The sequence below is a fragment of the Alternaria arborescens genome (assembly GCF_004154835.1).
Source record: "Alternaria arborescens strain FERA 675 chromosome Unknown contig_30, whole genome shotgun sequence".
Lineage (NCBI taxonomy): Eukaryota > Fungi > Ascomycota > Dothideomycetes > Pleosporales > Pleosporaceae > Alternaria > Alternaria arborescens.
Window position 1 is genome coordinate 200,993 of NW_021167885.1, and position 15,410 is coordinate 216,402.

Genomic DNA, 15,410 nt, shown 5'->3' on the forward strand with positions numbered 1-15,410 from the left:
AGACAAACCCGTTCTTGTCCTGTAGCTCTTGTGCCGTTTCGTAAATGGTTTGGGACAGGGCAGAACTACAGCAGTACACAATTGCGCGTCGGTCCGCAAGTCATGTCCAAGCCAGCGTCCAACAGCTGCAATAGTGGCCTCGGGGCTTTTACTTCCAGGCAGATGCAGTACTAGTTCGCTATCATACTCCCATCGCTATTGTAAACTTCGGTGGTTGTTTCAGAGTGCTAGTAGCCATTATTCATTCCGCCCGAATATCTGCGACTGCGAGGCTTATCTTTGCGCATCTTATCATAATTACGATCCCGTCTAACACTGTCCAAGCACGATTGCATAGTTTACTATGCATCTACTAATACGCATCTCACGGCTTACTGCTTGGGATAATCGCTCACTCAATTCATCCAAGTAATCCTCCCAAACAGTAACCAGCGAACGAGGAATTCAGTAGGCGGCCACCTAAATCCAGACCCGGAGCGCCACATTAATCTGCAAACTCTGCTCCCATGTGCTGACCAGGATGCATCGAGCTAGAAAGCACAGCTTGACGTTTGGAGTGGGGGTCCAACGGGTGAGTAAGCATGGGCTAGATTGCGGAAATTGGAGCGGTTGTCGAGATGGGATTGCTTGATAAGGTATATGGAGTGATATAGCCCTTGTGCATCGACTATGATTCATCTGACGACCACATACCAAGCTTGTGGTATGCGAGACCATGCCGTCGAATCAGCAATCTCAAGGGGCAGTGCGACGTTGATGTCTTCCATCCGTGGTGAAGTAGTGGATGGAGAATAACACCAGCTTTGAGATCCACAAACATGCCTTCTCTACCAGTTTCTTTGTTGAGATTAGTGCCACGTGATGAGGTGAAGGACAAAGTGGAGGATTGTGACGTTTCAACACGCGAATGAGGACGTCTGTGCCGCTTCCCCACTTCACTGGACGCCGTACGCCATTAAGTAAGCAGAGACCTCCTTGTAAGTTGGGGAGTAGATAGTTCAAGGGACGATACCAGAGTCCTGACCAGACAGGCAACATGTCTTAGCACCGTCAGGATTATCACTATCCAAATACTGCTTCATATTAACCACCACGCACTTCTCACGTAACACAACTTGATTCAGACACAGACACGGCGTTTTGAAGTAACATCGCAGCCTTATGAGTCCCAACAGCTCATCTGACATCCGCCGTACTCGTTTCACAGGCACGACATATATCTATTGTGACATAGAAGACCCCACATTGCACGCTGAAAACGCCACCTCATGTGGATTCCAGGTGGCAGCTAGCTTGGTTGACAGGGTTCTTGGTCACAGTGATTTGAGCTTATTCGGGATCGTCACCATTGAGCAAAGTTCAACACAGGAGCAAGAATCCAGTAATAGGTATCAAATGAAGGAGCGACAAGATCGTGATGATTGTAGTACGGAACGATTTCAAATGCGCTCACCGCTGCACTCACGTAGCCTCAGCTGCGGAGGAGGGCGAGTCATCATCGACATCCATGGCTCGCAGCTTGGCTTCTACAGCCGCCACAACTTGAGCATCAAAACGGTCTCCCTTTTCAGTCTTCCTGACACTAAGGATTGTTAGCAATGCACATGTGCAAGGCGCTATCATGGGTATGCTCACGGTGATCTTGTACACTTGTCGCATCTTTCATGCCCGCACCCAGGACACTGCGGCGAGTTGTTGTGAAAGAGGCCATTGCACTTCTCGCACTGCCATCGCACCCTTTGCCTGGGCTTTCTCCATGTTCGTCTAAACTTGTCAAGCTGCTTTTCCACCTCGGTCTCGCTGTCAGGCTCAGCAGCATCTCCTGGATACCCATTGGGCCACTTATTGAGCTTGGCAGGCTCACGTGGACATTTCGTACAACGGACATGCTGGCATTGATCGCAGACGTTTGCCGTTGCGGGGTTGAAAAGTTTCTCGCATACGTGGCAGGTACGGCGGATGCGTTGCCTTGCGGGCTGGTATACCAGTTCGTCTCCGCCTCTCGTTCGGATGGTGAGCACTCTCTTTCGTTTCGGCTGTTCCCTGCCCTCCTTTTCAGCCTGCTTCTCCTCGGGCGTCTTCTTCTTCGGGTATCGCGGACATTTCTTGCATCGCTTGTGCTCGCATTGCAAGCACACCTTGTCAGCGCCGTAAAGAGTTCCGCAACGATGGCAACTACGGTGGACACGCATACGGATCGACTTCTCCACTCGCTGCACGGTAGGCTTGGGAGCTGGCGCGGCGATCCACTCGTGCGATTCTAGAGTAAGGCCGTACTTTGCGAAGAGAGCACGAGCTCTTTCCTGCTGCATAGCGTTGCGATCCATTTCCTTGGTGGTTGGACTTGATGGTGCCGATACGCCAGAAGCCACGGGACTATAGAATCAGTATAGGAATCTAGAGTGATGTTAGATATCGAATACTCACGTGGCGGGTGTGACATCCGGTTTCGTTTTGTCCTCTTTGGCGGCATCCTTCGCGACTGGCTGTTGTTGCCCAGCCTGGGGGGCGGAAGACGCTTCAGCCGCTACGGTCGGCACACTTTTGCTCGACTTCTCCCTCTTGAACACGGTGCTCATCCTCTTCACATATTTGCCCAGAGTACCACGCTCCACATTCTTGCCCTTGTCCGGCATGCCAGTATCGGTTGGTGTCGTCATGGTGGCCGTTGGGCAGAAAGTATCCAGGAAATGCCAAAGCAACAAAGGAGCACTGCTAACTTATGAATAAAGTTGGAATGGACCCAGGAATATATGATCCGGTGCTGAGGTCGCGCCGTTGAACGTCAGACGTGCATGCAGCTCAACTAAAAATCCCTGGAGTCTGGCCACTGGAACTTTGCGGGACACCGAAGGTTTGGTAAACTGTAATCTACTCGACACCCAAGGACTGCCCTGGAGAGAAGGAAAAGGCGCACAGGTCGAATTAACCGTCTGTCAAAGCTGGTCGGCGAGCCCTGGCGATGGCGACGTAACAAAGGGTGGCGGCTGCAAGTTATGTATGTATGTGCAGAGGGCTTCGCATCAGACCATGGCCCGGTTTCCCAGTGGGCTGGAATCGACCCCGAACTACTCACAAGCGTCGCTAAGAAAGACAGCGCGGCCCGTTGGTCACAAAGGCGGACAACACCAGGGCACTGCAAAGGTATGCTACGGCTGAGTACGGCGAGAGACTTTTATCGCAGGGAAAATCGCCGGGCAAGACGAATAGCAGCTCGCAGTTCAGGGCTCAGGTTGTGCACGGGGAAGCAGTAGCACACGACGGCTGCATGCATTCGGACTGCAACCGAGCCTGCGTCGCTGTTTGGTGCCCACGGCTCGAGGTCTGCTGCGGGATCGCGGCGGAGCTGTCGCCCTTCTAGGCATCGATCGCTCTGCTTGCCAGCGGCCACCAATACCGAACAAGCGCTTTGCCCGCTCCGCGGAGCATTTTGCCCGCATCCTGGGGCCCTCTCTCCACCAAGCTTCGACAGGGCTCAAGAGCCTCTGAAACCACCCATCAGCTCGACATAGCTGGCCATTGGAGTATGCAATCTACAGTGCTGTCTGTACTCATCGAAACAATTCCCCTCCCTCCCCCCACCTCGTGCGGTGTCAGGTACTACCCACACGTCGCCCAAGCTTGTTTATCCAGCAAATGAGCGGCTGCCCGCCATATATATTGCATTTGTCTGCACCGCAGCGACTCAGCAAATCCATGCTCCATATCACATCGCCTCATCGCTTGTGTCGCACACGCGCCTGCCAAGAGGCACAGCGCCGTGGGCAATGCACTTGTAGATAGTCGGCTTGCTGTGCTGGCATGCGCCGACCTTTCTGCCATGACATGAACGAGAGCCAAGCAACGATGTCATCGACGCCCGCAAAAGGTAACTGCGTAGCACCGAGCATCTCGCCGCCGGCGGGTTTTGGGCATGTATGCAGCTCTACCCATGGGCCGGTTCGGGGCTTACGGCGGACAGTTGGAATGCCATGTCGAGCCTGACAACGACGAGTTTCCATGTGCAGCGACCCTCAGTGATGCGCTTCCGCGACGCAATTCACCGGTGGGGAAACTGGTGTAATCCTGGTCTGCCCGATGACCTGGACGGGTGGAGACAACGCCCCTCTTCGCCTACTCCGCTTGATCAATCGGCACCGTCAGCAAGCTTTCATTAGCAGCAATGCCGAACTTTAAACTTTACCTCCTCTATGGTTTCTGGGATCCTCCAGCAACCACATATGATTGCGCGACCTCATATGTCCTTCTTTTGCAGTCGGCGTGTACGGCGCATGCTTCTACCGGCAACTTCCGTTCGCTGACCCGGCATCTCCGCCGCGGCTGGCCGCCGTTGGGCATCGCGGCTACGTTATCGATCGCAGAATCCCAGTATTAAGATACATCGGCCCTTTCACGACGCGTACTAAACCTAGACGACTGCGACATCCCAATGCGACGTCAACACCGGATGGCATCTGGATGCTCGCAGCCGAAATTGCATCCCATGTAGGCGTGTCGCAAGATTAACCTTTGGTCTGGTAGAAAGACCATTATTGACTTTAGTTGAGGAACATGGATAGCACAGAAACATACAGTATCACCGTCGAGACACATAGAGCGGCCATGTGTCAACAACTACCCATGGCTTTGTGCCGCCATCATGACACTAGCAGCTTACACTAAATGCTTTTTGCGGCTCGATTCACTACTGCTATCACGTATTGGCGTGCCAAACCCCATCCGTCCAGAGGATATACACACTCAATCTCGCGTCGAATGACTACAATGGTATGCCCATCGAGCCGTGCAGCGTGCATCGAAGAAACATCTCTTGAATCTTTAGATCCCTGACCTTCGTTACCAAGTATTCTACGGTCCCTGAAACGCCACCCGTCACCCTGGTGGAAATGGGCCTTCGGATCCGAAGCATGAGTCAGTATTCTTGGCCAGAACACTGCTGTGGGAACAAGTTAGGGGCTGGGGTGTTGTCGGTCCCGTGCGTTGCGCGTAGAGCTCAGTCCTCATCCGCCGCCTCCGCAGATTCCGTCTCTCCACTCTTTCCCGGCGTTTCGGGTTACTACGTCTGAGTGTCGCTGTCGTTTTGGGAAGCTGGTATAGTAGGATCGTCCATGGTTCTCCCAAATGAGAGGTCCCTGAGCCCGACGCTGCCGGAAAGGTGACGCGTGCTCGGCGCCGACTGATCTTGCTATAGATGGCTTGTAGAGCGGGTATTCTTGTTCGAAGATGCAGGGAAATCGTTTGATCGACTAGCTTTGAGTAAATAACATACAATAAAAACTATGTGTAGGGCCTGGCAAGCATCTCGAAAAGTGATAATAGCCGCAATGGCGATGCTAGAGCTCATGTCGTCATGTTAGACTCAGATTGCGCCTATCGTACATGATCGACATCTGTAGAAATGGCGGCCACGTCTGCCCATTGTCGAATGTACGCTCTACATGAAGCCGCATATGGCCCAGTCCCAAGACTTCGATACCCGCCCGAAAGTCGCAGGAGGTTACAGAATAGGGCGTCCAGCCACAATCGATCAAATGGTCAATCAACCAACCAAGACTTCGGTAAGAACTTGAGAACAGAAGGAAGGAGCATAGATATGACAGTGATTACTATGCTTTTTCTAAAGACTGTACACCAAGACCTAGGTTTGCCCGGAGTTCTTGCTTTTGGGCGTGCCGCAACCTTGTCTAGGTGCTGGCTTGCTGTTGGAGATCTCGGGCTAACCGTATACCCGCTGAATGTGCGCTGGCTGAAGGAAGGCGAACGAGACCATGTTCTGCTCGCTAGTTTTGAACACCACAGTTTGACGGTGGAGAGGTATGGAAGAAAAGAAAATAAGTTGAAGCCCAGAAAGACGCGCGTTTCGTACAATCGCACAGCCCGTTCAGCGGGTCTACACGGGAATGCAGGCCTCGGCCTTTTCGTTATCTTGTGACATTTAATGTCTTTGTCATTGGCTCATGGAATGCAACCCGAGTTGAGCAAGGAAGGTGAGTTGAGGAAGAGGATTATATACATGAGTAATGAGTGACACGAGATGAGATGACGCCATTCTAACTCAACAAGACGAAAGTATGCGTGGGAGAGATGAGTACCAATGCTGATGTATTGAGATCAACAGTAACGAATGCAACGCTAAATGCAAAGCCCCAAGCCAACTCCCCAAGCCAGTACAAGTCTGCAATCTACAATCTACTCTCCCATCCCCTCCTACCATCTTCGCCCTCCCACCTCTCAGGCCAGACTTTGCCCAAAGCCTCCCAAATGTGGCCGACAAACTCGATCTTGAGACCCTGTGTAACTTCCAGCGGCAGATCCCTAGCATCCTTCCTGTTGCCCTCAGGTAGGAGCACTCGCTCGACGCCAGCTCTCAATGCGCCAATCAACTTCTCTTTGATACCGCCAACAGGCAGAACCTTCCCACGCAGCGAGATTTCACCAGTCATGGCGAGCGTAGGCGGGACAGGTTGGTTCGAGAAGAGGGAGATGAGTCCAATGGTGTGAGCAAGACCGGCACTAGGACCGTCTTTGGGAATAGCACCAGATGGACAGTGAACGTGGATGCTACGAGTCTTCATAATATCTTCGTCGTGGCTTGCACTCAGACCAAGGTCGAAGGCATGAGCCTTGACCCATGTCAACGCCACCTCTACACTCTCCTTGAGAACGTCACCCAGTTTTCCGGTTAGCTGAACGCGGCCGGAACCGGGCATATCTGCAATTTCGATGAAGAGGATCGATCCTTGGCCGCCAGTGCTATACGCGACTAGACCGGTGATGACACCTGGCCGCGAGGACTGCTCAGTGAGCTCTTCGGCGAACTTTTCAATGCCGAGCGTACTGTCAAGATCTTCTAGAGTGACGACAGGGGAATAGGCCGCCAACGTGTTTGTATCTTTCGCCGTGGCATACTCGACGGCCTTGGAACGGCAGACGGAACCGATTTCGCGTTCAAGATTCCGGACGCCGGATTCACGTGTATAGGATGTGATGATTTTGTCAAGCACGTCGGTGGGTATGCTCAGGTCCTCGTTGCGGAGACCATTGGTCGTAATCTGCTTAGGGATCAGGTGTCTTGAAGCGATGTGCCTCTTCTCAAGTGTGGTGTAACCAGAGAGCTGGATAGTCTCCATACGGTCGAGCAGCGGTGGCGGAATAGTGTCGAGCGAGTTTGCGGTGGCGATGAAAAGGACCTTGGAGAGGTCGATGGGTATGTTGACATAGTGGTCTGTGAAAGTGTGGTTCTGCTCCGGATCGAGTACCTCAAGCATGGCTGCGCCGGGGTCGCCATTGTGGTTTGACATGCCCAGCTTGTCGATTTCATCGAGCAAGAAGACTGGATTTGCAACACCAACCTTCTTGAGTCCGTTAACGATGAGACCGGGCATGGCAGCGACATAGGTTCTGCGATGACCGCGGATCTCTGCCTCATCGCGCACGCCACCAAGTGATATTCGGTGGAACTTGCGGCCAAGCGCAGTAGCAACTGATTTGGCCAGTGAAGTCTTTCCCGTTCCTGGCGGTCCAACAAGCAGCAGGATTGGGGACTTGTCGACCATGCGCTTCTTCTCCAACAGTCGCTGCCCGGCCTCTGAAGGCTCCTTTGCAACTTTGTCTTCTGGTTCCTGATCCTTGGCCTCATCCTCTCCCTCGGGTGTCTCGGCGAGGGCGCGGATCTGATCGTCGATGGTCCTATTCGCCTGCTCTTTGAGCTTGAGGACTGCTAGGTATTCCAATAGTCGCTTCTTGATCTTTTCAAGACCGTAATGGTCATCGTCGAGCTGCTTCTTCGCCTTGACCAGTGTTTGCGCGTCGAGCTGGTCGACAGTCGTCTTGGTCCATGGTATCTCGGCGAGATTCTCGAGGTAGTTCCTGCACACCTGGTATTCTGCTTGTGCTGGGTTCATCTTCTGCAATCTTGACAGCTCACGCTGAGCCACCTTATCGGCGTCTGGAGATAGCTTGGCGTCTTGTAGCCTCTTCTTCAGCTCGTCAATTTCGCTCGGTTCTTCTTCACCAGCCTGTTGTTGGCCGCCACCAGGGAAACCGGCAGGGAAACCAGCAGGCAGGCCACCGCCCATCTTGCCTCTCCTTGCTAGGGCTTCTTGCTGCAGCCGGCGCAGTGTGTCCATATCCAAGCTGCCGCCCTGTGTTTGTGTTGTGGTGACTGTCATGCGTGTGCTGCCCTGGATGCTGCTGATTTGGCGTTGGAGGATCTCGATGACCCTGTCAACTCTCTCCTTGACATCCACAGCTGCCAGCACGCGCAGCGTCTCCTCGTGTGTGCTCTCGACGACATTCGCCATGAAGTCGGCCAGCGCACCAGCCTCGGACAAGTCCTTGCGTGTGATGTACATTTCGAGCCTCCGGGCGACGATGGGCGAGAGCGTGACTTGTGGTGTGCGAGGGAGGATGGCGGAGAGGCGGACGAGGGCGAGCAGCTCGCGCGACAGCTGCTTGAGGAGGTTGAACTGGTTCAGGAGCTCTGCGCTCGCAATGTCGATGTACTCGTCGACAGCCATCAGCTCTCCCTCAAAGTAGGGCCTCTCCTGCACAACGTCGACAACCTGCACTCTCTCCAGGCCCTCGACGATCAGACTCAGATCGCCCTGCCGTCTGCCTTGCACGCCATTGACCTTGGCGACACAGGCATATCCAAAGATATCCTTTTTGGTCGCCTGCATCGGATCGCTCTCGTACACCGTCTTGTTCCCCTGGTGTCCGTCGTCAATCAGCAACTGTCCGTCCGGGCCAAGCGTGTTGGAATTGAGCGGCACACAGGCCACTGTAATAGCCGCGTCGGGCTTCGCGGTAGGGCTGATGCTGTATATCTTCGCGAGGATGGCGGCGACATCGGAGCGGTTGGTGATGGGGATCTTGAGTGTTGTGCCCGGGAGCACGGCGAGGGGCGACGCGAGCGGGATGAGTGGTAGCACCTTGGTGCTGGTCTTGGAGGAGCCTTTACCCATCATGAGGTGCTAACGATGGGTTGCTGGGTTGATACAAGGAACGTTGGAATCAAAGGGGCGCGATGTCGCGTGGTGACGTGCGGACCCGCTGGGATGCGGAAGTTGCGGACGCCCAAGCGATGTGAGGCTACGACACGTGCAGCGCGAAATAGAGAGATAGAGTACAACAATGCAACCTGAGAGTGAAAGCACGCCAGTCTGCTGCAGTTCCCCGTTGTGTTAACGTAGAGTTAAATCTGATGCGACGCCTATGTGTCCGGCGGAGGAGGCGCGATAGCTTCCAGAAGATGCTCTCACGAGCCAGACCGAGGTTAAACCAGCCGCTGCGAATCACGTTGACCGCGTCGCCATCCCCATCTGATAAGATCATCTCCGCATCTCGGTCGCCGCGCACGCCCAAAACTGGGCAAAGAGTACGCTGAACAGCATGACGTTTAACCCTGCCCCGCATCTTATCTAAAACTTCTTATCCATGAATGGACTGGAATGCAAGATGAGCAACTTGTATGTGCGCAGCCGTTTCACTGCATCCCGTAGCTCAATTCACGTCTCGTCCAAGGTGCGATATTATTTCAACTAATATATTATTTTTATACCCATGTACCCTACTACTCTACACTAGTACATCGCATCTATGCACAACTCCTCCTCAACGCCTCGTGCATATACAATGAACAACACCCGAAAACGCGTATCGTCACCTGCTTGCGCCAAGCTTAGCATACATCCACCCGTCCAGTCTTGACAAGCTCCATTGGAGATGTGAACGGCTTGCACGCGCTATCCTACCCGCTATTCGCCAGACAGATGGGCCCATCCTCTAGAAGCCTTCCTCATCGGGGCAATATTCAAGCTCGACTTCACATAGAGACAAAGAACCGACCGTGCTTCTTTCTGCATGAGCCAGTGGTGGCGATACTGTCCAAGCAATCTTCACCCTAGTGTTGGGGTGTTCCTGCCGTGGGTAGCCGACGACATGCTGTAAGGGGCCTACCAGTACCATTAGTGATCTAGCCCTCTCGTCGTTGCTCGTGAGTGGCTCACCAAGACTTTCTTAGCATTCAGAATGCGCCAAGCAAGTCGACTGACTGTACCATCTGCCTGGACCACTTCAGGGGCAAATTCTATGCCAAACCTAGACACCATCAGTAATCTCTACAGGGTACGCACCAAGGGAGGAGACGTACATTTGGTGGACTGCAAATACTACCCGTCTCGCAAACTTCCCGTCTCTTTCAACTAGGCTACCAAAAGGCTCCTCGGGAGTAGATGGAGCGATTTCAGGATCGTGGTCGAAGCAGTTCTGGATAATGGGTAGCAGGGTTTCTTCCACGGCACGTTGGATCGTGTCATTAGAATCCACCTCCACATCGTCCTCATCGAACCTTGGAATACGAATCTCGAAAGCTTGCGAAAGTGCCATTACGTGATGCCGACCGCCGTGGTGATAGCGGAACTCAAAGACACCAGTGGTCCACCAGAGCTTATCTCCGCGGAATTCTACCTCACCAGTGTAGCAATCAGACGATTCTTCGTCGGCGGCATTGGCAGGCAGGAGTTTATCAGACACGAGAATGCCATCATCAGCTCGAGTCGAGTCAAAGACGTCTGGATTGGTGGCTATCCATCGCCCGTTAGAGCTGATGCGTGTAACGTCTCGGGATTGATTGTCGGCGACCATGTACAAGCCAATCCAGTCCTTCTTGCTGTGGTTGATGGGTGCTTGCCAACGAACTCTGATCGGAGCGCCGTACTCGAGGATGAGTGTCTTGAAGTCATTTGTACGAATCGCTGGGGTTCTTGCAAGTTCTCCTTCTCGACCACCATTCTTTTGTTGCTCTACCGTAGGCGGTGAGCGGGTACCTTCAACCTCGAGCTTGTACTGTTTGGAATCTAGACCAGATGGCTCCGATGAACGACCGGTGACAGGAATACGCGTTGGGTAAGACTTGAGAAGACTCGTTGTGTCCTTGACAAAAGCGTCGACACTGGCAGCCACTTTCGGTCTTGCACTATCCAAGAATTTCTCGATGAACTCCATGGTAGAGTTGAGATATTCATCGGCTGCTGATTGCCACTGGCGAACCGGGTCTGGTAGTGCTTGGCGCACGGTTTTGCTGACACCAGACATTTCGCGTAAGTTTTGACCATACAACTACACATTAGTCAGTAAAGCTTGGACAGACATATGGACCAAACTCGACATGTTGGCGATTTTCAGACGTCGTAACAACCTGCATAGGTGCGTGTAGTCGCCAGGCTACTCCAAAACATTTTGCACTCACCTTGATTACATGGGGCTTCTCGACGAACTGGAGAAATACGAGATTAAGAACATGTGCGGTCGTGGCAAGGTAGAAGATGGCCGGGTTCCAGGTGATCAGAGCTACCCCCCAGACACCAGCTAATCCAAGAACTCTCTCAGGATTGTTCAAGAAACGATAGATGCCAGAGTAAGTCAATGACCTTGAGGGTGGATCATAGAAAAAGTCCCCACAAAACCATCCAAACTCGCCAAGTGACTCGTAGATGCTCATGGCAACCCAGAGCTGGAGTACAATCATACCTGCACCAAGAACGTGGCGAAAAAGAGTAAGACCATTCAGGCCATCCGATGGGAGACTGTACATCTTCCATGCCACAGCGACGAAGCTTGCATGGCTCATGGTTGTACTCATATGGTACAGAGATTTCCATTGACGCCAAGCTTCCTCCTTGGTGTCGCCGTACTTGATGAAGTGTTTTGTCCAGTTCTTCTTCTTGGACTGACGATCCAGAATATAGCCCAATCCTAATGCGTACCAAAGCCGCCACCCGAATGCGTTGATGAAGAGGAATGTTCGCACCGGCCAGGTGTTGGGGGTCAGCGTAGCTAAGCAAAACATGTAGAACGAGAGCAATACTACCGTGAGATCAATGGATCGGTGGAAATCCGTGTTAAGAGGCCCTACAATGTGGTGCGTTTGGGCAGGTTGGTGCTTGATGGGATCGAAGACTGGCTCGGAGAAGGCCACATCAGACTGGCTAGTTTTGGGTCGATCTTCCATAGCAAGATCCCCAGAATTATGGCGCGTACGGCGGGGTGGTGGGGGGTTGTACAAACGATTTATGTGAGGCTCCTCTACTATCGACAGGAAGGCAAATTGGGCTGCATGGGCGATGATGGAGATTGCTAGGACTTTGTAGCTCGCCATCATGAGGGCAATACCATAATACCCAGCATAGCCTATCGAGTACATTGGGCTTTGGGTGGAGGCGGTGCGTTAGTGTCTTCTTCAATCAGAAGCGTGATGGGGCCTCTTACTGCGGTGCCATCTCAAAGACGCCATCAAACGTCAAACTCTGGTCGATGAGATAGAAGAAATCGCCCCAATACCTAAGAATGGTGAGCCATGATTCCCAGGCGCTATACAAGTAAGGTGGTTACCAAGCAAAGTCTTTTACAACCCTATGAGCGTCTAGCTTGACCCACAGGTTGAAAAGGAATAAGACAATACCAGTTGTCCATCGCAGGAGCCACAAGAAAAAGCTCTCTTGGGGGCGGTTGAAGCAGGCGAGGGCGAAAAGGCAGTACGACACGAAATCACACATGAGTATGAGGTCTACGACGCGCCTGAACACGAGCCACGTGTTGTACTCGAGCGGCGCCTCTTCAAACTTATAGTCGTTTGGGATCTTGGTCTCTAATTCCCGCTTCAAAAGCTTGTACAGCGCGGGACGTGGGTTCTTGCCTGATTCAGGCGTCTCGAAGATATGGCTTTGTTTTGCCCAAAGGACGAGACGGCTGTGTTTAGACTGGCCATCGAGCAACCAGCCAATGCCAGCATTGTAACAGGCGCGCCAGAAGAGGAAGACGATTGCGAATACAGGTATGCGGGCGCTTTTGGGCAGTACGACGAAGGTCAAGATCAGGGCAGCAAGCACAGCGAGGACTGCTATATCGGACAGGTTCTTGGGTTGCGAGGGCGAGAGCAGCTGTGAGACCATGTCGTGAGTCTGTGGAACGATGAAGACTAGACGTATAGCGTCAGTAACAGCGGGTCCGAATTTGGGTGGACGCGCCATGCATGCGTGATACTTGTTCTTGCGTGGGCACAGCACCAGATGGGACATACCTGTACCGTCTGGAGTTCTTCCATAGGTTCGTTTCTTGTTGTCATCTTTATGGTTCTTATCTTCTTGGTCATTCAGCTCCAGGACCTTTTGTCTAGCGTCGTCTGCGTTGTTGAGATGCAGCGGCTTAGCCGATGGCCGCTCTCGTAGCTGGCCGTCGTCTCCCTTGGATCCATTGCTAACATCAGCCATGTTGGAGGAGATGAGGCAATTGAAAAGGTGTCGGTTCTTCCGGCGCGAACTGAGTGAGGGGCTCGCGGGTTATATTGCAGGGACGGCTATGGCGCGAGCTTGCCGCGACGCTATGCAAGCACTGCACAGTGGGCTGCTGTATGAACTGCCGGGATGCAGTCGAGGTGGTTGTTGGGGCCACACAGCGCGGCTCCGGGCTCCGTTTCTTCTTGGACGAGAGAAAATCGCGCTTCTTCTGTGCGGACCAACCGTCATGCGCAGAGTGTTGAACTCTGGCTAGCGTGCGGATGTTGAACGTGTATGGGAGGGGAGTCGTCGTTCGCTTGTCTGCAAGGCAAGGCGCGCAAACACGGGTGTGCTGTTATGACGGCACAGTGTGGGGCAATCCGCTTCACCCAAAACGGCAGCGATGGACCGAAGCCATCTGACATGTGGAAGCAACCAAAAATCTGCATTTTCAACACTACGTTGCAACAAGACGCAGCTTCCTTGCATCCTGCGCCCCAACGACTAAACACTGCTTCTTCCTTGCACCATGTTTGCCCGCCCATTCCTTCGCCCACGCTGCCTGCCGCCAGGCTGAAACTCAAACAGGTGTGATCGAGAGCGATCGAACGACATGGAAAAATGCGGATCGAGTGTACACAACGCGCCAATGAGGGTGGGACTCTACCAATACGACTAAGTGCCGTGGGGTATTATGAGACGTCTGCCTGACATGCCACCGTGTTCTCTCATCATAGAGAGCTTGTCCTAATCCTAAGATTTTTGCCTATAGTGAACTTGCTCGGCTTTTGCGGTGTTGTCCAGTCTGGATTCCAGGCTCCTCATCAATATCCGCAAGTGAACTCTGTCGTCGCACTGGACCAATGCCCGCGTCACTAACAATGCGTCTTTCCAGAAGCTCCATCGCCTTCATCTTCAAAGTCGTGATCGCCATCGAAGAAAAGAGATGGAGTTGGGCTAATTGTTGATCGACAGCAACCCGCTGACTCATGTATACATGCTGAGGTTGAAAGATTGTAGCCTCGGCGCTCAACAAGGCGTGCGTTTGTGTGTTAGCCAACCCCTGCTGTCTAGCCTTGATATTCTCCAAGGGCGGAACAGGAAGAGACTCCCTGAAGCTCTCAAGCATCGTCACAACAACATTGCCAACATTACCAATCTCCAAACGTTCTTCCGGAGCGACATCGTCTGCGAAGAGAGGGCTGTTGCTCTCCTTTTCGAAGGGCGAGAGTACCGTGTCATCTGTCCAGCCGTTCCAGCTCATCTCGGTAGGCTCAGTTTGCACATCTACTGGATACGAGCATTGCGTCGAAATTGAAGCAATGTCCGGCATCGTTGATGAGATGGCTGTAGACGGCATTGAGATAGTCTCGGCCATGTAAATATTTGCTTTACAAGCCTGGAGATTGTTGAGGAAAGCCTGCTCGTCTCGTTCTCTGTGCTTGATCTCTTTCTCCAATCCACGCTTGCCCTGTTGGATTTTCTTTCTCTTCTTCCGGGATAATGAGGAGTCTGTGACCAATCGTCGTTCGGTTCGAGCTTGCTTCTTGCGCAGAACTTGTAGATATGTAACACAATTGGCAAGACCGTCTTCTAGTACTTCCTTCTCAGATTGCAACTTGGAGATCCTGAAAGACCAACTGAGAGCTTCGTTGATAGGGAAGATGTCATTGGTAGCGACAACGCCCCACGGCTGGGAAGAAGCTTTGGTACAGTCCATGCCGCCGGTGATACAGCCCTTACTGTTCCTCGAACCCGATAAGCAACAAGAGACAATGTGACTGTTGTTTGTGGTGCGAGGGCAAAGATGTTACGGATGCAGGCTTCGACACGGTTTGGCTAGGAGATTTGTTTTATCATAGGTGATTGTAATGGCCATCGTAATAAAGACTAGCTACTTCAAGCGTGGGCTTGTTCAATACTGTCAAAAGGCTGAGTGCTGCCTCGGATCCCGGGAACGATAGATGCCATCGAGTCTCGATTAGAGCAGTGGCGCAAAGTCTGGCTCCAGGCCAGAAGCGATTGGCAGCCAGATGCTCGACTCGTGATAATTGTTCAGCGGAAAGTTTCGTGATCAAGGAACGAGACAAAGCCATGTGCCTTGGGACAATCAGAAAGGCTACTAAGGGTTGC

General features: G+C 52.8%; 4 protein-coding genes across 4 annotated transcripts; all 4 read right to left on the minus strand.

Annotated features, from left to right (window-relative positions):
- Positions 1-1,461: 1,461 nt before the first annotated feature.
- AA0111_g9892 (hypothetical protein) lies at positions 1,462-2,660 on the minus strand (the record flags this gene model as incomplete). Its single annotated transcript, XM_028656501.1, has 3 exons — positions 1,462-1,582; positions 1,636-2,376; positions 2,428-2,660. 3 exons carry the CDS (start codon positions 2,658-2,660, stop codon positions 1,462-1,464), a joined length of 1,095 nt encoding a protein of 364 aa, XP_028502538.1.
- Positions 2,661-6,182: 3,522 nt separating this feature from the next.
- AA0111_g9893 (Lon protease 2, peroxisomal) lies at positions 6,183-8,966 on the minus strand (the record flags this gene model as incomplete). The annotated part of the gene is made up of 1 exon (XM_028656502.1): positions 6,183-8,966. One exon carries the CDS (start codon positions 8,964-8,966, stop codon positions 6,183-6,185), a length of 2,784 nt encoding a protein of 927 aa, XP_028502539.1.
- A 933-nt stretch (positions 8,967-9,899) lies between these two features.
- Positions 9,900-13,271, minus strand: AA0111_g9894 (Phosphatidylethanolamine; the record flags this gene model as incomplete). Its single annotated transcript, XM_028656503.1, has 6 exons — positions 9,900-9,956; positions 10,011-10,101; positions 10,154-11,121; positions 11,252-12,209; positions 12,271-12,342; positions 12,394-13,271. The coding sequence occupies 6 exons, from the start codon at positions 13,269-13,271 to the stop codon at positions 9,900-9,902; spliced, it is 3,024 nt and encodes a 1,007-aa protein (XP_028502544.1).
- Positions 13,272-14,043: 772 nt separating this feature from the next.
- Positions 14,044-14,997, minus strand: AA0111_g9895 (hypothetical protein; the record flags this gene model as incomplete). The annotated part of the gene is made up of 1 exon (XM_028656504.1): positions 14,044-14,997. The coding sequence occupies one exon, from the start codon at positions 14,995-14,997 to the stop codon at positions 14,044-14,046; it is 954 nt and encodes a 317-aa protein (XP_028502545.1).
- Between the last annotated feature and the right edge of the window lie 413 nt (positions 14,998-15,410).